Source organism: Geotrypetes seraphini, chromosome 6 (genome assembly GCF_902459505.1).
Source record: "Geotrypetes seraphini chromosome 6, aGeoSer1.1, whole genome shotgun sequence".
NCBI classification, from domain to species: domain Eukaryota; kingdom Metazoa; phylum Chordata; class Amphibia; order Gymnophiona; family Dermophiidae; genus Geotrypetes; species Geotrypetes seraphini.
The window spans coordinates 135,899,980-135,921,873 of NC_047089.1; the positions used below are offsets into that span (position 1 = coordinate 135,899,980).

The following is a 21,894-nucleotide window of genomic DNA, read 5'->3' on the forward strand; positions in this document are numbered from 1 at the left end:
TATTCTGATTGGCCCAGGCGCCTTAGGCCCCACCAGTAGGCGGAGCTTTGGGACGGATGGGCCAATCCGGCCTCATTCCGTCGTTGGCTGCCTGCCGGACAGGCGGGTTTGGCTCCCGTCTGTCCGGCCAACTACACAAAGGTACGGGAAAGGCGGGTGGGGGTGTCGTGGGGGTCGGCCAGGGGGGTCGCGGGTCGGTTGGGGGGGCGGTCGGAGGTTCTTGGGGGGGGCGGTCGTTGTGGGGAGGGGGGGTTTGTGTCGAGGGCAGGAGGGCCTGGGATCCCTCCTGCCCGTAATGTAGTGCGGGGTGGGGGTAGGGGGTCACTGTGGCCAGGAGGGTTTGGGCTCCCTCCTGGCCCGATATTGTCGGGGAGTTGGGGAGTCGGGGGGGGGGGCAAGAGGGCTTGAGCTCCCTCTTGCCCCGATCGTGTCGGGGGTGCCGCGGTTGGCTGGGGCAAGAGGATGGGAGTGCTTGCGAGCGGTCCTTCGGGGTGGGGGTGCGAGCGGTCCTGCGTTGGAGTGAATCGTACGTCGGTGGGGGGGATCAGGTTTTCAGGGTGGGGACAGGACTTCAAGGGGGAGAGGAGAGTCGGGGCGGGCGAAAGGAGAGTCGGGGAGGCCAGAGGAGAGTCGGGGCGGGCAAAAGGAGAGTCGGGCGGCGATGGGAGAGTCGGGCAGCATGCGCGGTATACGGGTGTGCGCGGTATATAAAAATTTCTGTACATAGATTTGTGTTTTCCGCGCGCTATACCCGTGTGCGCGTTTTACACGGGTGCGCGTTATCTACGTGAAAATACGGTAATCATCGACAATGAATTATCCTTCCACCAACAGATAAGCGCAGTGGTCAGGAAAAGTTTTTAGAAACTAAGAATGATTAGATCAGTTATGAGCCTACTAGAACCCTCTTCTCTCGATATCTTACTACACTCCCAAATTGACTACTGTAATTCCCTGCATCAGGGTATTTCTCAAAAAGAGATAAGAAGACTTCAAATCATTTAAAACACAGCAGTTAAACTAATATATAATGTAAAAAAATTTGAGCATGTCAACCCCCCCCCTTGATTATAAAATCACACTGGCTCACAATCAATCATCGAAACACATATAAAATCTCACTACTTATCTTCAAAACAAAGTTAACACATACCCAGGATTCATAGATAGACTTCTTATCCCACACTACCCAACTAGAACACTAAGATCCAGCAACCAGAATCTTTTGGTGGTCCTTCCCCGTGGCGTTTATTCTATGACACCACCAGAAAGAAAATCTTTTCAGTTACTGCACCAAAAATATGGAATTCCCTGCCCTCTCACCTTCGAGAAGAAATCTCATTGGACAAATTAAAAAACAACTTAAAGACCTTCCTCTTTAAAGATGCATATGACAAGTAGACACTAGATCACATATAGAAGGAAGAGCATATCCCCTTCTCAGTGTGTTGACCTTTTATGTTCTTTCTTTCCTATTATAAGTTGTACTTTCCCCCTAATCCGATTTGTATCTTGTAAGTCAGTAAAGTCTTGTTATCTAATGTCTTCCTCTGGATTTTAATAGTCTTAGTATTGTTCACTGCTTAAACAATTTATTTAAAGCAGTATATCAAATTTGAAATAAAACTTGAATGACCTATTCTGTTTTGAGAAAATGTTTTGCATAGGTGTGTCCTCTGATTACCACTCAACTTAGGGCTTATCTCTGATTGTAAAAGTTTGATTTTTCTCATTGCCTCATTTATACTAGGAAGTTATATGTAGCATGTTTTTTTTTTTTTTTTTTTTGAATACACTGAATAATTATTTAAAAACAAAAAAACTCTGCATCACACAAGGCATTCAGAGTTTACTTATAAACTACAATTTTTTTAATTCAGCAACATTAAAAGCATTTTACAGTAAATCTTATTTTAAATAAAGCCTTCAGAGTAGTTGGATAAGGGGATAGACAGCAGGTGGATGGTTTATGGTTTATTAAAACTTGTTATACCGCTATAGCTAGCTAGCAAATCTTAGCAGTTTACAAAATGGGCTAGAATGTTTTTAGGATAAGACTAAAATTATTGCTTTTCAGGGATTCTATTATAAATTATTGCTATTATCAGAGGAATTAACATTAAATACTGTGTATAATTAAGGAAGAAACTAAGAAGTCTAAAGTTGATATTGTTATCCATCTGGGAACAAATGACCTGGCCAGCAACTCCACACTTGCAGCTCAGAAAGCCTTTCGGGAGCTTGGTGAGGGCTTGAAACCTTTTGTAAAGACTGTAATTTTTTCAGAAGTACTGCCTGCATATGGAAAGAGAGAGCAAAGAGTTAAAAACACAGAGGACTTCAACAGGTGGTTCAAAGTATGGTGTCATCAAGAAGGCTTTAGGTACATAGGAGGATGGGGAAATACGTGGAAGGACAAGAAGCTATATTGTATTGATGGCTACATATTACTACAGCAGGGAAAAGAATCCTTGCGGAGAAATTTGGACAATATGTTTCTAGGCATTTAAACTAGAAGGTGGGGGTGACGTATGTATGAAGGACAATTATAGAGGCCTTCCCCAGCAAAAGACAAAATGTGATGGTGGTAGGGATTGCAACATAAACAATATTAGCAACTCACTTCTTAGCATTGCAATGGGAAGCAAAACGAAACAAAAAACTATACAAAAAAAGGAGATTACTGCTGAAAAATAGCTGGAAAACGATGACCACAAATGCTTGCAGTCTAAGCAACAAAGTTCATGATCTGCAAGCCCTGATGTTGAGAGGCAGACCTGGATATTGTTGCTATCACAGACATGGTTCAGTGAATCCCATGGATAGGATGAAAACATACTGGGATATAATCTTTTTAGAAAGGACAGAGATGGTCAAAAACGTGGAGGAGTAGCTCTCTGTGTTAAGATCAATATCCAAGTAACTGAAATGCAAGGGACCTAGGGAGAAGAAGAAGCGATATGGATTGCACTGAAAAGAGAAGATGGAACTTCTCTCTATGTGGGTGTAGTCTACAGACCTCCGACTCAGTCGCAGCAAATTGATACAGATCTGATTGTGGATATCCAAAAGTTTGGACAGAAAGAGGAGGTGCTGCTGTTGGGAGATTTCAACCTGCTGGATGCGGACTGGAAAGTTCCGTCTGCAGAATCGGAAAGAAGTAGGGAGATTGTGGATGCCTTTCAAGAGACTCTGCTCAGACAATGGTGATGGAACCCACGAGGGAAAAAGCGATATTGGATCTGGTCCTCACAAATGGGGAGAGTATCTCTAATGTTTGAGTGGGTGCTCACCTGGGAAGTAGCGATTATCAAATGGTTTGGTTTGATATAACGGTTAAAGTGGAGAGTGGCCGCACGATACTTAAAATCCTAGATTTCAAATGTATGGACTTTAATAAAATGGAAGATACCTGAAGAAAGAGCAGATAGGATGTGAGGAGATAAGAGAAGTAGATAAACAGTGGTCTAAGCTGAAAGGAGTAATAAAAATGGTTACGGACCTTTATGTGAAGAAGAAAAATAAAAACAAGAGAAAAAGGAAACCGATATGGTTCTCCAAACTAGTGGCAGAGAAAATAAAGGCAAAAGAGTCGGCGTTCCTGAAATATAAAACCTCCCAAGAAGAGGAGTACAGAAAGGACTACCGGGTAAAACTAAAAGAAGCCAAGAGAGAGATACATCTGGCAAAAGTGCAGGCAGAAGAGCAAATGGCTAAAAATATTAAAAAAGGGAGGCAAAATTTTTTTCAGATATATTAGTGAAAGGAAGAAGACGTAAAATGGAATTGCTAAACTAAAAGATGCTAGGAACCGATATGTGGAGAGTGATGAGGAAAAAGCAAACATGTTAAACAAATACTTCTGCTCTGTGTACACGGAAGAAAATCCTGGAGGACTGAGGTTGTCTGGCAAAGTTACACAAGAAAATGGAGTAGATTCTGTGCTGTGTTTATGTGTTTATGAGCAACTTGAAAAACTGAAGGTGGACAAAGCGATGGGACCGGATGGGATCCATCCCAGGATACTGAGGGAGTTCAGAGAGGTTCTGGTGGGTCCTATTAAAGACTTGTTTAACAAATCTCTGGAGACAGAAGAGGTTCCTGGGGATTGGAGAAGAGTGGATGTGGTCCCTATTCACAAAAGTGGTCACAGAGATGAAGCGGGAAACTATAGGCTGGCAAGCCTCACTTCGGTTGTTGGAAAAAAATGGAAGTGTTGCTGAAAGAAAGGATAGTGAACTTCCTAAAATCTAATGGGTTACAGGATCGGAGTCAACATGGCTTTACTAAAGGTAAATCTTGTCAAACGAACCTGATTGAATTTTTAGATTGGGTGACCAGAGAACTGGATCGAGGACAAATGCTAGATGTAATTTTCTTAGATTTCAGCATAGCCTTTGACACGGTTCCTCATAGAAAGCTATTGAACAAACTTGAAAGGCTGAAGTTAGGACCCCTAGTGGTGAACTGGATTAGAAACTGGCTATCGGACAGACGCCAGAGAGTGGTGGTTCGTGGAAGTCGCTTGGAGGAAGGAAAGGTGAGTACACTTCTCCCTCCATATTCACTGGAGATGCGGGCAGAACATAGCCATGAATACCGAAAAACCGCAAATAATTTTGTGCATGTTGTTCACGGTTTTTCGGTAAAATAGACCTGAAAAAGATAATAAACCATGAATAACCTGACCTGCGATTTGCTCCATACAATGCCAGGAGCAGCAATATCCTCCATGAACCACCGGAAGGGCCGAGTGCTTGTACTAGGCTCTATCTTTCCACAGTGAGCTCCTAATGCTCAAACCACGTCTCCGCTCCCATTCTCCTCTCAGCCCCGGCGGGCCTTGCTAGATTCCATCGGCAGGGGCACACTCGTGGCAAAAATGCCACAGAAAGAATCCTGTTTTACTCAGGTAGGGCTGATAATTGAAAAGTTAGCATTTAGTGGGGCAGCTCCCTAAATTTCTCCAAGCCATCGTGGAGTCCTGTTCAGCTCCTATGCTAGTCAGCCATTCACTTCCGCAGGGGAGCAGCAATTTCCAATGTGAAATGCTGGGTTCAGTAACAAAAATTAGGGGGCGGAGTTAGCAGCCAAAAAATCGCAAATAAGCAAATCCGCAGTTACGGAAACCATGAATATGGAGGAAGAAGTGTGGCGTTCCTCAGGGTTTGGTGCTGGGGCCGATCCTGTTCAATATGTTTGCGAGTGACATTGCTGAAGGATTAGAAGGAAAGGTCAGCCTATTTGCAGATGATACCAAGATCTGTAGTAGAGTAGACACTGAGGAGGGAATGGAAAACATGAAAAAGGATGTACAAAAGTTAGAAGAATGGTTTAATATCTGACAGCTAAAATTCAGTGCAAAGAAATGCAGATTAATGCATTTGGGGATTAATAATTAGAAGGAACCGTATATACTAGGAGGTGAGAGGCTGATATGCACGGACGAGAAGAGGGACCTTGGGGTGATCGTGTCTGAAGATCTAAAGGTGAAAAACAGTGTGACAAGACAGTAGCTGCTGCCAGAAGGATGCTGGGCTGTATAAAGAGAGGCATTACCAGTAGAAGGAAGAAGGTGTTGATGCCCTTGTACAGGTCGTTGGTGAAGCCCCACTTGGCTTATTGTGTTCAATTTTGGAGACCGTATCTGGTGAAGGACACAAAAAGACTTGAAGTGGTTCAGAGGAGGTGGATGAAAATGATAGGAGGTTTGTGCCAAAAGCTGTATGAGGAGAGACTGGAAGCTCTGAATATGTATACCCTAGAGCAGGGGTCTGCAACCTTTAAGACATAAAGAGCCACTTGGACCCGTTTTCGAAAAGAAAAAAAAACTTGGAGCCGCAAAACCATTATAAAACAAATCTAACACTGCATATATTGTTTCTTATCTTAATGCTATATACAGGATCACTAAATTGAAAATAAAATCATTTTTCCTACCTTTGCTGTTTGGTGATTTCATGAGTCTCTGGTTGCACTTTCTTCTTCTGACTGTGCATCCAATCTTTCTTCCTTTCTTTCAGCCTCCTGTATGTTTCCTCTCCTCCAGACCTCATTCTCTCCCCCAACTTTTTCTTTCTGTCTCCCTGTTCCCCCTTCTTTCTGTCTCTGTCTGCCTCCTTTCTTTCTTTCTCCGTGCCCTCCCCCAAGCCACTCGGTTTGCTGCCACCGCCATCGGGGAATAGCCCCCAAGCCACCGCCGTCCCAAGCTTTCCCTGCAGAAGCGTCGCGCTGACCAGCATTCCGCTCCCTGACGTCAATTCTGACGTAGGAGAGGAAGTTCCGGGCCAACAAGGCATTTCTCCTCATTCCATCCAGCCTGAGCCCCATCTCTCCTTGATCCAGCATTTCCCTTCTGTGTTTGTCAGAATTACCATTCCACCTATTTTCCAGCATCACCCTTCTTTGTGTCCATCTCACTATATCCCTATCTCACCACTTTTTCAGAATCTTCATTTGTCTCTGTCCTTGTCTTTACCCCATGTTCACCATTTGCCCTTTCAATGTCTTTATCCCCTCCCCCCCACTTTTTCAGCATTACTTCTATGTCTCTATTTCACCTCCTCTTCATGTCTCTCTATCCTTATTCAGTAGGTCCTGCTTACCCTTTCTCTTCTTTGTGTCACTATCTCCATTTTCAGCTTTCCCCCCCTTTTCCTTTGTTACTGCACCCTGTAGCTAGAATCTTTCCACCCTCCCTCCACTCCGGCCCAGCCCAGTATGAAATATTTCCTTTTGTTTCCCTCCCCTCTCTCTTTCTCTCTCTCTTCTCCTCCCTCACCCACGAGTCCTGCATCTGGCCCTCTCCCTTCTACCTGCACCTGGCAACACCCCCCTGCTCCGCGGCTCTCTTCAGCAACTCGTCAGCAGCGGTGATCAAGACAAGCTGCCGACATCGAGGCCTTCCCTCTACGAGTCTCGCCTTTGTGGAAATAGAAGTTGAAACAAGCGGGACTCGCAGAGGGTAGGCCCCGACGTCATAAGCTTGTGTCGATCACTGCTGCTGAGTTGGGCACCCCTGACTTAGAGCCATAGCGCACGAGAGAGACTCCCAGGGGATGAAAACAGCCTACCTAAATTCTGGCGATGCAGGCATGCAGCTTACAAGTCCGGCGTCGCGGCGGGAAATAGCCATGCTGAGCAGTGAGCTCAGCACGTACACAGATGAAAGCCTTGCTTGCTGATTGGTACGGCCCGTGTGACACACTACCGGAGCCGCGGAAAAGGTGAAAAAGAGCCGCATGCGGCTCTGGAGCCGCGGTTTGCCGACCCCCACCCTAGAGGAAAGGAGGGAGAGGGGAGATATGATTGACGTTCAAGTACTTGAACAGTATTAACGTACAACAAAATCTTTTCCAGAGAAAGGAAAATGGTAAAACCAGAGGACATAATTTGAGGTTGAGGAATGGTAGACTCAAGAGCAATGTAAGGAAATTCTTCTTTATGGATAGGGTGGTGGATGCTTGGAATGAGCTCCTGAGAGAGGTGGTAGAGAGGAAAATGGTGACGGTGTTCAAAAAAGTGTGGGATGAACACAGAGGATCTATAATCAGAAAATAGTAAATATGAAGAACTAAGGCCAGTACTGGGCAGACTTGCACAGTCTGTGTCTGTACATGGCTGTTTGGTTGAGGATGGGCAAGAAGGGTGTCAATTGGCTGGGATGATGTAGATGGGCTGGAGTGAGCTTTGATGGAGACTTCAGTAGTTAGCACCTAAGCACAGTACCAGGCAGAGCTTTGGATTCTTGCCCAGAAATAGCTAAGAAGAAAAAATTTAAAAAAATTTAAATTGACTCAGGTTGGGCAAACTGGATGGACCATTCGGGTCTTTATCTGCCGTCATCTATTATGTTACTAGGAGAACATATGGGCACCAGGTTAAAAAAAAAAAATACTGAGTAGGAACTGTCTCATGAATGTTTTAATGTACAGTGCTGTGTATGTCTAGTAGCACTATAGAAATAATAATAATTAGCAGTAGTAGTAAATCTATAAACTGTAGGGAGATGGGAAACTGTTGTAGAGTGGACTTTGGGGTTTACTTCTACACTAATATAAATCTGATGGGTGTAGCTTTTGTGGGTACATAAAACAGGACACATTTAAGATTTGAGACTAATGTTTGAAATAGACTGCTTATTCTATCTCACTGGAAAGCAGTGCACATTTTCTAGATATTTTTTCATGGAATATGATACCCTTTACTAGAAAATCTATTTATAGTATGATATGGAAAATTAGGGACCTTGCAATAAAGTTCCTTCCCCAGTCACAGGAAGGGATCTGTGAAGACCTGGAAGTTTGCATGTTTAGATATATGTGGACCTCAGGATTTATATTATGAGCAGATCAGTTGAAGATAACAAAAAGATTTATAACTTTATTTACAGACACTAGAAACTCCAACTGTTCAGAACATTTCATGCATTGTCAGACCAGGAGAACTGTTGGCTGTAATTGGCCCTGTCGGTGCTGGGAAAGTGAGTTTTGATTGTTTTAATCTTCTGAATTTTAAATAGAGTAATGTTTGTTTTGGAATATGAGGAAAATGAATAATTTGAATTACATGCTTAAATGTCAGCCTAGCCTATACCCCACCCAAGCCCTTCTCTTAATAATTACACTGAATTCTATATATTGCACTTAAAAAATTGTCACTGAAAAAAAAGTACTATTCTGTTACATAAACACAGGAGTCTGTATGTTAGGTGAACAATCTGTACACGAACTGTGTCAGTCACATCTTTCAGCTCCTCCTCCTTCACCAGTGGATTATAGTGCCCTCTCCAGTTTTTCCTTCTGTAGGCGAACTGAGAAATTGTGTTCTGATCTATTCAGTTTGTATTATTTTCAGGTATTTTTCTTCTGTTTTGGGAAGATTTGGTGCCAGAGAATCCCATTTTGGGGCTACTTTGCCTGGGAGAGGATGCAGTCTCTGAAAGGGTGGGCTGAAGCTTGCAGGGCAATCCCCAGGTGTACCTGTTGAGCCAGCCTGCTTTGTGCTTCTGTGAGGTTTGGGGTCCATTCCCCTGGGAGTCAGCTTTCCTTCTGATTTATCAGAGGCTTGAATGCAGACTGTGAGACCCCTGTGTGAATCCCTTTGGGTTTCAGGGAGCTGGCTGTATTTTAATCTCCTCCCATCGTGCCACAAGGATCTGTGGGGTTGGAGACCTCAGTCGGCTTTTATTCAGCTGGCAGCCCAAAGATCTCCAGTAATAATCCAGTAGTAATAATCATCTGTGGGATCAGTGCAATATGTTTTCTGGGAAGCTGGAATTTTAAAGTATTGTTTTGGTAAATGAATGTTGTGGTGTCGAATGATAAGTTTGTAAGTCGCTTAGTTCATTAAGTGGATTATAAATATTTTAAATAAGAAAATAAATAAATTACTAAAAAGACTGCAAGTGTTTGGGATTTCTGGAGAAGAACTGAATTGGTTTACATCATTTTTACAAAATCTTCAGTTTCAGGTGAAATTAAGGACTAGGTGTTCTTCTTTGGAAAAGATTAGTTCAGGACTCCCACAAGGATCTGCACTTTTGTCACAAGCCCGACTCTTGTGACGGCCTTGTGCCAGTTAAGAGCCCAAAAATCGCCAGGTAAAAATGATTAGAGCTGATCAGTATGTTCCTGCTGGGCAGGAACAGGACCAGGAAGTGCAGGCTGAGTTTAGGCAGGACTCAGTACATAGCCCTGGGAAAAACAGTCTGGCCCCTTTAAATCCTCCATCTTGGAAACTGCTGACCAAGCAGGGTAGAAGGCAGCCTCAGGTGGAGAAAGCCCTTCCCCCGCATAGGGCTGGGTGTGGCACAGCAGCTCTGGAGCACTTGGAGAGCAGGCTGTCTAGGAGGAGAGGGCAATCAAAGGAGGCTCTCATGTTGGAAGATTAATGTGACCATTTATTTTTTTCATCAAAACGGGACATCTATTAATATTCAGTCCTGCCCCCAATCCCGCCCTAGCCCCACCCAAATCCACATTGAAGCACATCTGCCATTTTTTTGCCCACTCACTCAGTTTGTTCAGATCGCTCTGCAGTTCTTTGCATTCCTCAACAGTTCTGACCCTGCTGGAGAGTTTTGTGTCATCCGCGAACTTGATAACTTCGCACTTCGTCCCTGTTTCCAGATCATTAATAAATATATTGAACAGCAGTGGTCCCAGCACTGACCTTTGCGGAACACCACTTGTGACCCCTATCCAGTCAGAGTAGTGCCCCTTTACTCCTACCCTCTGCTTCCTGTCTGCCAGCCAATTTTTGATTCATCTGTGCACGTCCCCTTTCACCCCGTGACTCCACAGTTTTTTCAGTAGGCGTTCATGGGGCACCTTGTCGAAGGTTTTTTGGAAATCTAGATATACGATGTCTACAGGGTCACCTTGATCCAATTGTTTACTTATCCCCTCAAAGAAATGCAGTAGATTCATCTGGCATGATCGGCCTTTACAGAAACCATGCTAGCTTGATCTCATCAGATTATTTTTTTCTATATGCTCATTGATACCTTCCCTGATCAGTGATTCGGCCATCTTCCCCGGAACTGAGGTTAAGCTCACCGGTCTGTAGTTTCCCGTGTCGCCTTCTGTGATGGTTTGAAGGAAGTAAATAAATAAATTCTCTGTGAATGCTAGCAGAGGGAAGTGTGCTGGAAATTTACTCTGCTTGTTTGAAAGTTTTTTGGTTTTTTTTTAAATCTGCCAACCTTCTACTCTGGAACTCTGAGGAGAAGGGAAGATCCATGACAGTGCAAGGTGATAAGTTTTCATTTGCATTGGGAACTACAAGAGACTGAACTGAGTATTTTTGCAGTATTAGTACAAGGAAGAAAGACTTACCTGGGACATAAGGTGAACTGTTTTGAGTTCTAATCAGACCAGGCTGATGAGGGCAGCATTATTGAATTGTCAATTAATGTTACTGTTGTTTTGCACTTTTGTTTTTTTTCTTGTATTCTTTTGATCCTGACTGGATAACAAATAAACCTAAGTTTATTCTTTTGATACTTACCTGTGTGAAACCATTGTGTTCAGCGTGCACAGTGTAAGCTAACCACCACAGGACTTCCTCCCTCTTGGAGAAGCATGCCGGGGCTATATTGTGGTTGTGTGCCAGTCCCTGCTATATGCCCTAAGGGACAGCCACGCTACTATATATATATAAATAAATAAAATCTTGAGCTACCTGGGAGTATGTAACTGGCTATATGCTGATGATATTCAGCTTTATTTTCAAGTTCATGAGTTGATTTCTGATACATTTTCATTTTTGACTTTGTGTATGAATACAATTAAATCGTAGTTATCAGCTAATAAATAGAGGTTGAATCCATGTAAAACGCAATTACTTTTGCTCTCAGGTTGATTTGAAATTTTTATTTCTGGATTTTTTTCTGTTTGGAGATACTACGATCCCAATTATGAAGGAAATGAAGTATCTTGGTGTACTTCTTGACTCTTGTTTGTCAATGAAGCCATATATAAAAACAATGATCAAGAAAATATTTTTTAAGTTGAAGTTGATATGTCCTTTAAAGGAATTACTGAGTGCTATGAATTTTTGAACTGTAGTATAAGCCTATGTTTACCCATTATTTGATTACTCACCTAACATACAGACTCCTGTGTTTATGTAACAGAATGAAAGATTAGGTTCTTACCTGGATAATCTTCTTTCTGTTAATACACATAGGAGTCTGTATGGCTCATCCTGTGGGTTTTGCAATTCATATGCTTTCTGTCTAAGACAGCTCTATAGTTCAGAACTATTGTACTTCACCTGTCAAGTTGGATGAACAGGTATAAATAAATTACTAATAAAATACTGAGTTTAAGCTTTAGAGTTCTTTATATGTTAGTGCTAGTTGCACAGAGCAAGTTGGTTCATGGATACAGCTACATGTTGCAAGTACATATTAATTATTGTTCTTTTCTATGAGTTACAGAGCAGAATAGAAATGTACAATGTCTCTGAGAAAGTTCCCAGTGCTCCTCTTTCTCCCTTCTTCTGTTACAGTGGAGATCCATTGCTTTGGTACAAACTGAAGAGGGCACTATACTCCACTGGTGAAGGAGGAGATTTGAAAGATGTGATTGATACCCTTCTGCAAACAGTTCACGAGCACAGATTGATCACCTAATGTACAGACACCTGTGTATATTAACAGAAAGAAAACTATCCAGGTAAGAACCTAATCTTTCATTCTATCAACCATGCTGAAAGTTAGGCTTGGTTTATTTATTTATTTTTAAAACTTATAAACTGCTTAAAACTAAGCGGTGTACATATAGAATAGTACTTATTCCTGGGAACCATGACTAAATTTAGGTGCAGCTATTTGTACCAATGAAAATATGGAACAAATGCTCCTAAATTTAGGCACGGAGGCCCTAATTCTGTAATTATGTGTGTAATTTAAAGGAAAACCCCTCATGCCCATGCCGTACCCATTTATTTGCCCCCCCCTTTTGAGGTGCACATTTTTTGTAGGCACAGATTCTGTGCCTAAATTTACACCCATAATACTTGATTGTAATTAATGCCAATAATTGCTTTTTTAAATACCAATTATCGGCACTAATTATGTTAAATTGCACATGAAATTTGGATGCGTGACCTAAATTACATGTGTAATTTTTGGCGCTTTTCATAGAATCAGAGTGTAAGCCATTTTATTATGTAATTATAGAATAGTGGTTAGGTGTCTGGCAGCTGTTTACATTTGTAAACCTACCTATGTGAATGCCAGTGTCCTATAATTTGAAATGCCTTATTCAGAAAGAGGGGTTAACAAAGTAATTTTATAACTCAACACCTCCATATAGGCACCCTAAGACCATACATTATATAGTGGCGTTTCCTGAATTACTTTTATGGACTTGAGGCCTAACATATGTTCTTTGGCAGTGGTCTCCATCCTTTTTCATGTAAAAGGCCGCAACATGAATCCAAGAAAGCTGTGAAGGCCACCAAAAGATTTCAAGCTTACATATACTACTAATTTTGTAAACTGCCTTGACTTGTTTATTCAGATTGGTTACCAAATATTAAATACTAGTTGATCACCGGGCGTTGCCTTGATATTTATTTATCCCAATCTTCGGGTATCAATGGACTTGTAGTCAGTGATTACACCTGGTAAAACGCGAAGTATTTGACAATTACGTTTACTTTCAAATTCCCTTAGGTTTTGGTTTACATTCACTTGAGAATTAACATCACACAAATTTTCAGTTTTCACTTTCTGTTTAGGCTTTACTTTACCACACCACAGCACAGCTGCACTTCATTATATACTGTTGAATGACTGTATGACATCATTCCCCAAGCTTCACACAATTGGTCAAAAAAGCTCCATCTATGTAAAACACGTGTCACCCCTTTCCCACCCCCACAGTATTTTTTCACAGATAGTAAGTGATATGTATACCAAGTTTGGTTGAAATCTCTCCATGTGTTTCAGAGGTATGCTGGAACATACATACATACTGTGGCAGGGGCGCTTGGGCTAGGCCAGTGTGACCTACCCAGGGCCTCGTGCTACAATGAATAGAGACTGTTTGTGACCCGGATCCTGCCAGTGGCTCCCAGGCCCACTGGTGTACTCCAACCAAGCTTTTCCACTTAGCACCAGAAAGAAATAAGACACACTGAGTTTTCCCAAAACACAGCCATTACTGGATTTAATTGATAATGATAATTGTATTCATAGTCAGGTCAGATGGCATAATTGAGCGCTTGTACAAAACAGTTGGTGTCTCCGGGTTAAATCTAGTCCTTAAACAAAAACCCAATATTTAAAGCTGTGGCACTTCTTATAACTTCACCAAATAAAACAAGAACAAAAATAACTTTTGGCTTCAAAACTTCATTTGTCCTTAGAGCTTTGCTGGAAGAGCAGCCCTGCCCTAGTCCAATTGGCCAGGCTGTTTCTCCCAGAAGAAAACGTTAGGCTGAGTAAAGAAACTTTCCCTCCAATTCTGAAGGTCTCAGGGCTACAATCTTTTCTAAACAATTCAGCAAGCTAGTCAATATTGAGGTAAATAGTTCTCAACCTTAGAAAACAAACAGCAAAAGACAAAGGCCTTTTTTCTTTTCCTGGAGCCCTCCCCAGGGTTCTCCTTTTCTACAGGGCTCTTAGTTTAAAAAGTTCAGTCCGGGTTTTGTAACCCCTTTTAGGTCACACACTTTCCCCACAGAGGAAACATAGAAAGAAACAAAAGGCAAAAATATAACCTTGAATGCCAGAACTCTCCCACCTGTAGTGCAAGCTACATTTCCATGGGATTCTCAGCTGCCAGCTCTGAAGGTGAGATGCTATCCCACTGCATGGAATCCTCTGTGGGAGTTTCTTCCTCAGGGCTCCCTGCCTCTGAGATAGCCTCTTCCATTTCCCAGTCTCCCAGCTGGGGTTAGAAAGCATGAGGACTATTTTCCTCCTTGCCTCGTCGGCTTGGCTTTTCTTTCAGCTGTTCCTCCTCGGCCCCCCTCTCTCACTGTCCTAGCTTTATGGAGGATAAGGGCTCACATGTGTCAGGCCCCTCCCCCTAATTACTAACAGGGAGCACAGCAGAGGCTTCCTGGCTTGAAGCCAAGGTAATTTTATATCTCTTCTTAAAGGGACAGGATTAAAAGGTGCAGCACAAGTCTGTTTAACTTTCCCCAGCTGCACTGCTCTAGGCTTGAGAATAGACACAGGGGAAAACTTATAGACACCACCCTCTCTAACAAGAGCTCCTCCCTGCTTTTTCTTCCTGGCACAGGGAGCAAACTAGAGGCTCTTGGGAAGTGTAGTTTTCTGTACTGCAATGTTTCTGGATTAAACCTAGGTTTTGTGGAGGGACTAGGGACTTGCTGGGTGCTTAACACAAGATCTCTATCACTCTGCCCAGGCTCCCTGCCACAATACACACACATAGACACATTCGATTTTATATACAGTACAGTGGTACCTCGGTTTACGAGTGCACCGGTGGACAGATTTTCTAGGTCTTTTTCTTTGTTCTTCAGAATGGGCTTGATTGAGAGTTTCCATTTGAGTGGGACCTCTCCTGACTGTAATGATTCATGTTATACATGTATATACACCCATCCAGAGTGAGGAGGATAGGTCTCCCCTCAGATGGACATGTCTTAAATGTGGGGGAAGGGATGCATCCTATAAACACTATGTATGGCACTGTAAGCACATACAATGCTTTTGGATGGTGGTGATCTGGATTGACTACCATTAGAACGGGCTCTGGGCTTGATGAACCATTGGGCTATCCTAGTAAGGCTATTCTTATGTTCTTATGTGTGGTCTTATTTGAGTGTGTTGTATAATGACCACTGGACCCCCAAGTTATAACGTCTGTTTGTCGGATGACACCTCAGAGATACAGGATGGCACCAGAGTGATAGGCCTTTTTTTAACGCAAATCTGCTTTTATTGCTAAGTGTTGTATATTGCAACAATGGATATATGCCGCTGCTTCAACTCTGACTCAGTGGAGAAATCACATGCATGAACTCGTGCTTATGGAAAAACATTCAGTTTTGTTGAGAGCCAGACGTGAGCAGAGGATACTTTTGAAGGTATTGCTGCCCTTTATAGACGCTTTACTGATGGGAATTAGGTCTGCTATATTAAATCATTTGGAGACATAGAGTGACATAATAAAAAAATATGTCTGAGTTCGTTTTGGGCCTAGAGCGATACTCGCCCAAAATCGGCAGTATCTAAAGTCCATGCTCGAAAAATACATCCCCCAATTTTTTTTTTCTGAAAATCATCTATTTCTACATCCAGCCATTGATCATCCAGACCGCCAAGTTGTCTATCTTTATACTGCATTCTCGTCCAAAAATCGTCCAAATCACAAACGCCTAGAACAAGACATTTTGGAGATGGGAGGGGTAATCAAACTGATGGACTGGCCACCCAGACAGAGTAGTGGGGCACATTACAGGGCACTGCTGTGAACTTCACAAAAAGGGTGCCATATAAACATCTCACCACAACTCCCTTGCAGGTCATGGTGACCTGCAAACCACCCTCAAAACCTACTATACCAACCTGTCTACCACCCCAATAGACCTTATGGCTGCTGGTGCCACCTATATGGCAGTACAGTAGAGTTTGGTTTTATTTTGGGTGGACTCACATTTTTTTTACCATGAATGCAGTGGACTTATGGGCCTGGGTCCTCCTCTCTATGGTTCACTAGCCCATTCCCCAGACTACTTAAGCCACCTCTGTGCAGCTCTACTAAGCTTTCCTATGCCTGGTGCTGATGTTCTGGAGGCAGGTATGTATGTTTTTATTCCGATTTTTATGGTGGTGTGTGTGGTGGTGGGGGGGGGCAGTGATCACTGGGGGAGTGTGTGGGGGTCTGTATTTTTGTGTCTGCAGTGGTTATCTGGTTACTTTGGATACCTTCTGGGCACTTAGACCTGTTTTTAGATCGCCTAAGTCACAATTTATAAGTTCTGTCTAGGCAACTTCGTAAAACTTTCAATTATTGCTGCAGGGAGACTAAGTTTGGTCGGCCCAATCCTGCTCACCTTCCACCTAACCAGTCCTCGAAAAACGCCCCTTTTCGCTTTGGATGCACAGCGGCAGTTAGAAGCTTAAAATAGAAACATAGAAACATAGAAAAGACGGCAGAAAAGGGCTATAGCCCACCAAGTCTGCCCATTCCAAATTCCCCCCCTCTGATATTACTCCCTTAGAGATCCCATGTGAACATCCCATTGTCTCTTAAAATCTGACACGCTCTTGGCCTCAATCACCTGCAGTGGGAGTTTGTTCCAATGATCCACTACTCTTTCAGTGAAGAAGTATTTTCTGTAGTCGCTATGGAACTTCCCTCCCCTGATTTTTAACGGATGCCACCTGGTGGTCGAGGATCCCTTGAGGTAGAAGATATCCTCTTCTGACTCGATACGGCCCGTGATATACTTAAATGTTTCAATCATGTCTCCCCTTTCTCTTCGTTCCTCAAGTGAGTACAGCCGTAGTTTATTCAGTCTTTCTTCATACGTGAGATCCCTGAGCCCCAAGACCATCCTAGTGGCCATACGTTGAACCGACTCGATTCTCAGCACATCTTTCCGGTAGTGTGGTCTCCAGAATTGAACACAGTATTCCAGATAAGGCCTCACCATGGACCTGTACAGCGGCATCACTACTTCAGGTCTCCTGCTGACAAAACCTCTACGAATACAACCCATCACTTGCCTTGCCTTGGAGGAAGCCTTCTCCACTTGATTAGCAACCTTCATGTCATTACTAATGATCACCCCTAGATCACGTTCCGTCGTGGTCTTGGCCAAGGTCTCACCATTTAGTATGTAAGTTCTGTGCGGGTTTCTCTTTCCCAGGTGCATTACCTTGCACTTTTTAGCATTGAAGCCTAGCTGCCATGTTGCTGACCACCGTTCTAGCAGCAGTAGATCCTGCGTCATATTATCAGGCAAGGTGTTTTTACCTACTATGTTGCAAAGTTTGGCGTCATCGGCGAACAGTGATACCCTTCCTCTAAGTCCTTGGGTCATATCTCTTATGAATAAGTTGAATAGAATCGGGCCCAAGACCGACCCCTGCGGCACTCCACTAATCACGCCTGACGTTTTGGATGGGGTACCGTTTACCACCACCCTCTGAAGTCTACCACTCAGCCAATCCTCAATCCATGTAGTTAGAGTGTCCCCTAATCCTATCGACTTCAGCTTGTTCAATAACCTCCGGTGTGGGACGCTATCAAAAGCTTTACTGAAGTCTAAATATACTACATCCAGTGACTCTCCGGCATCAAGTTGTCTAGTAACCCAGTCAAAAAAGCTGATTAGGTTAGATTGGCAGGATCTGCCCTGGGTGAATCCGTGCTGGTGGGGATCACGTAGGTTTTCCTCGTCTAAGATTGTGTCAATATTTTGTTTGATCAGTGTTTCCATGAGCTTGCACACTATAGACGTGAGACTCACCGGTCTGTAGTTTGCCTTCTCTGTCCTGCAGCCCTTTTTGTGGAGTGGGATAACGTTGGCGGTTTTCCAGTCCAAGGGGACTCTTCCTGTGCGTAGGGAAAGATTGAAAAGAACAGATAGTGGTTCTGCCAGGACTTCTCTCAATTCCCTGAGCACTCTGGGATGTAGGTTGTCCGGTCCCAGGGCTTTGTTTACTTTGAGTCTTGATAGTTCGTAGTAGACGCTACTGGGCGTAAACTCGAAGTCATGAAATATGTCCTTATGGCTGTCTCCCATCTGAATCTGTGGACCAGCTCCCGGCGCTTCACGAGTGAAGACTGAGCAGAAGTATTCGTTTAGTAATTCTGCCTTGGCAGAATCTGATTCTACAAGATTACCGTCCGATTTCTTCAGGCATTCTATCCCATCTTTGTTCCTTTTCCTGTGACTAATATAGCTGAAGAAGGATTTATCCCCTTTCTTAATATTCCGTGCTAGATCTTCTTCCATTCTGAGTTTGGCCTCCCTGACTGCTATTTTGACAGCTTTTGACCTTTCCAGATAGTCTTTTTCCGCCTCTTGTTTTCCTAGATGTTTGTAGGTGATAAATGCTTCTTTTTTCTTTTTAACGAGGTCCGAAATTTCTGCACTGAACCATTGGGGACTTTTGTTCCTCCTGCGCTTACTTACTGTTCTTATGTGGCGGTTTGTTGCTTCATGTAGGGTGGACTTCAGAGTCAACCACATATCCTCCACATTATTAGGTTGTGCTTGTTTTTGTAACTCCTGATGGACAAAACTTCCCATGCGGTCGAAGTCTGTGCCTCTAAAGTTGAGAACCCTCGTTGCTGTGTTTGACCTTGAGAAACCTTTCTTGAGGTTAAGCCATATCATATTATGGTCACTGGAGGCCAGTTGATCTCCAACTGAGACATCCGTGACGCTGTCTCCGTTGGTGAGTACCAGGTCTAGTATCGTCTGGTCCCTGGTGGGCTCCAGTACCATTTGCTTGAGCCGTGCACCCTTTATGGAGTTCAAAATTCTTTTGCTGCCACATGTAGTTGCGGAGAGTGTGTTCCAATCTGCATCGGGCATATTGAAGTCTCCTAACAGCACTGTGTCTCCCCGTAGAGTGATGTTCTCTATGTCTTCGATTAGTTCTATGTCTTTGTCTTCCTGTTGTCTTGGAGGTCTGTATAATACCCCAAGGTATAGGCATTTTTCATTTCCTCTGGCCAGATTCACCCAGAGGGATTCCCCAGTGTATCTAATATCTGTAATTCTGGTAGTTTTGATGTTATCCTTAGTGTATAGTGCTACCCCTCCCCCTAACTTGCCCTCTCTGTCGCGACGTAGTAGGTTGTAGCCTGGTATAACCATATCCCACCCATGCGAGTCCGTGAACCAGGTTTCTGATATTGCTACCACGTCTAGGTCAGCGTTTATTATCTCAGTCTCTAATTCTAGAATTTTATTTCCCAAGCTAGGTACATCTAAAAACCCATTTCGATTATCGGCACTTGGACGATCTGCCTTTTAGGTCATCCATGTGCCGATTTAGGCGGGTTTTTAGACGTATTTCTGTTTTGATTATGAACCTCATCATGATAATGCCATTATACTTGGTTCAAACTGGACCATCTTACTCTATTCATGCACCAGACTAGTGAACATGGAGATAGGGGCTGATAAGCATTAGGTGGGAGGGAGGAGGATGGACTGGAGGAAGGGAATAGTTTTGGAAGATGGGGATAGATTATGTTGTTTCTGTGATTTGTTATGCTGATACCTGATGCAATGGTTATTGTATTTTGTCCTGTTTACTCATGCTAACATTCTACAACACAAATAGGATATATTTACACTTACTTAACTGTTGCTTATCAACTTTAGCAAATATTATTAATTAGATATCTCTATCTGCATATTGTTTCAGTGTAGCAAATCATTTAATAATTCATCTTGTATATTCATTTAAGAGACTGTTTGTTTGCAGTTAGTCTGTTTCTTAGTTTTGATAGCACAATGGAAAATCTTTTGAATGATTCAGATATTTTGTTGGGCAATGGTTCAAATTGCATGACTCAAAAACTGAGACAGTTTCTTGGCAAAGTAGAAATACTGTTTTGTTCTGTTTATTATTTTTAAATTGTTATTTCACCATGTACCGTTTTGCGTTTTAGTGAAACTTTGATGTAGTTTCCACAATTCTCTGAACATGAGTAGATTTGTCATACTACTAAAAGTACACATGCATCTAAATATGACATTTGACCTGCCCATGGCCTTATGCACTTATGCACTGGAGACCACTGCCTTATGATTTACAGTTTAAGTTAGGCCTCAGGCCCACAAAGGTGATCCAGGAAATACCCCTACAGGTAGAAGCTTATTCTATAACAGGGGTGTCAAACACAATTACATAAGGGGCCAAAATCTAAAACTTAGGCTAAGTCGTGGACTGAATTTTTTATTAAGATACTTAGGGACCTTTTATTAAGGTATGCTAAAGATTACCACACGCTAAATGCACACCTTAATAAAAGGACCCCTTAGTTTTAGTAGAAGTATAAGGTTACAACCTCTCCAACCCCACACTGGCTCTGTGATGTAAACAAAATAAATAAAAAGGACTTTTCCTCTCTCTTTTAGGTCCTAGTTCACGCTTGCTGTCTAACACCAGCTCTGGCAGGATACACATTTCAAATCTGACATATTGTAATCACAAAACAGAAAATAAAATTATTTTTCTACCTTTTGTTTGGTCATTATTCAAATAATGTTGGTCCCAGGCTCTGGTTGTCTTCTGATAACTCGCTTGCCAGGGTCTCCTGCCCATTTGTCGTTTCCTTCTTTCTCGGTGCTAACCATCCATCTTCCATCTCTGTCCTCCCCTTCTGTTTCCCTTCCCTCCCCCAGAAGTCTGGCATCTTTCCTTTTTTTTCATCTCCATCTCCGCAGCTGCAACGATGGACCCCACCATCCCCAGATCTACCATCTCTTCTTTTCTTAACTACCCTTTCATCCAGCATCTCTCCCTCATTCCCCACCACCCCAGGGTCCACCATCTCTCCCTTTCTATTCCCAACTATCCTCCTATCCAGTATCGCTATCCCCCCTCCAAACCATCCCTTGTGTCCAACTTCTCTCCCTTTCTGTTCCCAACTACCCTCCTATCCAGTATCTCTATCCCCCCTCCAAACCATCCCTTGTGTCCAAACTCTCTCCCTTTCTATTCCTTGCCTCCCTCCATCCCATTGTCCACCATCTTTCTTCCCCTCCCCCACCCTCAGTCTGGCATATGCACATCTCTTTAGACCCCACCTTCCCTCCCTCCATGTACTTCTACACCAGGGTCCACCCCCCAGAAGGCCTTCATGTTTTCCCTCTTCTTTCTAGCTTGCTCCGGCCTTCCCAGTCTCATCTTCAAAGCAGCCTGCAGAGGATCACCAGTCAGCTGTAGCGATCCTAGCAGGCTGCTGTCAGCCTCCGCAGCACATTCCCTCTGCCACAGTCCCACTCATCCTCTGACCTACAGGACAGTGGTAGAGGGAATGTGCTGCGGAGGCTACGGCAACCTGCTAGGATCGCTACTGCCGACCGGCGATCCTGTGCAGGCTGCTTTGAAGATGAGACCGGGAAGCTGGGAGAGAGATGGTGGTCAATGAGATGAAGGAAGGAACAGGGTATTTTCTTTTTAATTACCCTGGGGCCTGAGTTTGACACCCCTGTTCTTTAATAAGACATAAGATGCCTGGTTTTCATTATAGAGTATTAGCATAGAGCATAGTATTAGTATATATAGAGTATTAGAGTATATTTCATTATAGAGTATTAGCATAACCTGGTATTGACACACCTAACATTTAGGTGTCTTCACAGCAGCCGTATACTAAGCACCAGCTCACTAAGCCCCCCCCCTACCCCAATATTCTTCCCTGTAAGTTT

At 43.2% G+C, this 21,894-nt stretch overlaps 1 protein-coding gene across 13 annotated transcripts in view; it reads left to right on the plus strand.

Annotated features, from left to right (window-relative positions):
• ABCC4 (ATP binding cassette subfamily C member 4) overlaps positions 1-21,894 on the plus strand; it is a 627,262-nt gene that overhangs the window by 156,117 nt on the left and 449,251 nt on the right. For all 13 annotated transcript variants that reach the window (XR_004539971.1, XM_033950379.1, XM_033950382.1 and 10 more), the window contains one exon: positions 8,393-8,482. Coding sequence is in view for 12 of the 13 variants with exons in the window: in XM_033950379.1 (XP_033806270.1) it covers positions 8,393-8,482 (90 nt within the window). In the remaining variant the exon portion in view is untranslated. The remainder of the gene's footprint in view (positions 1-8,392; positions 8,483-21,894) is intronic.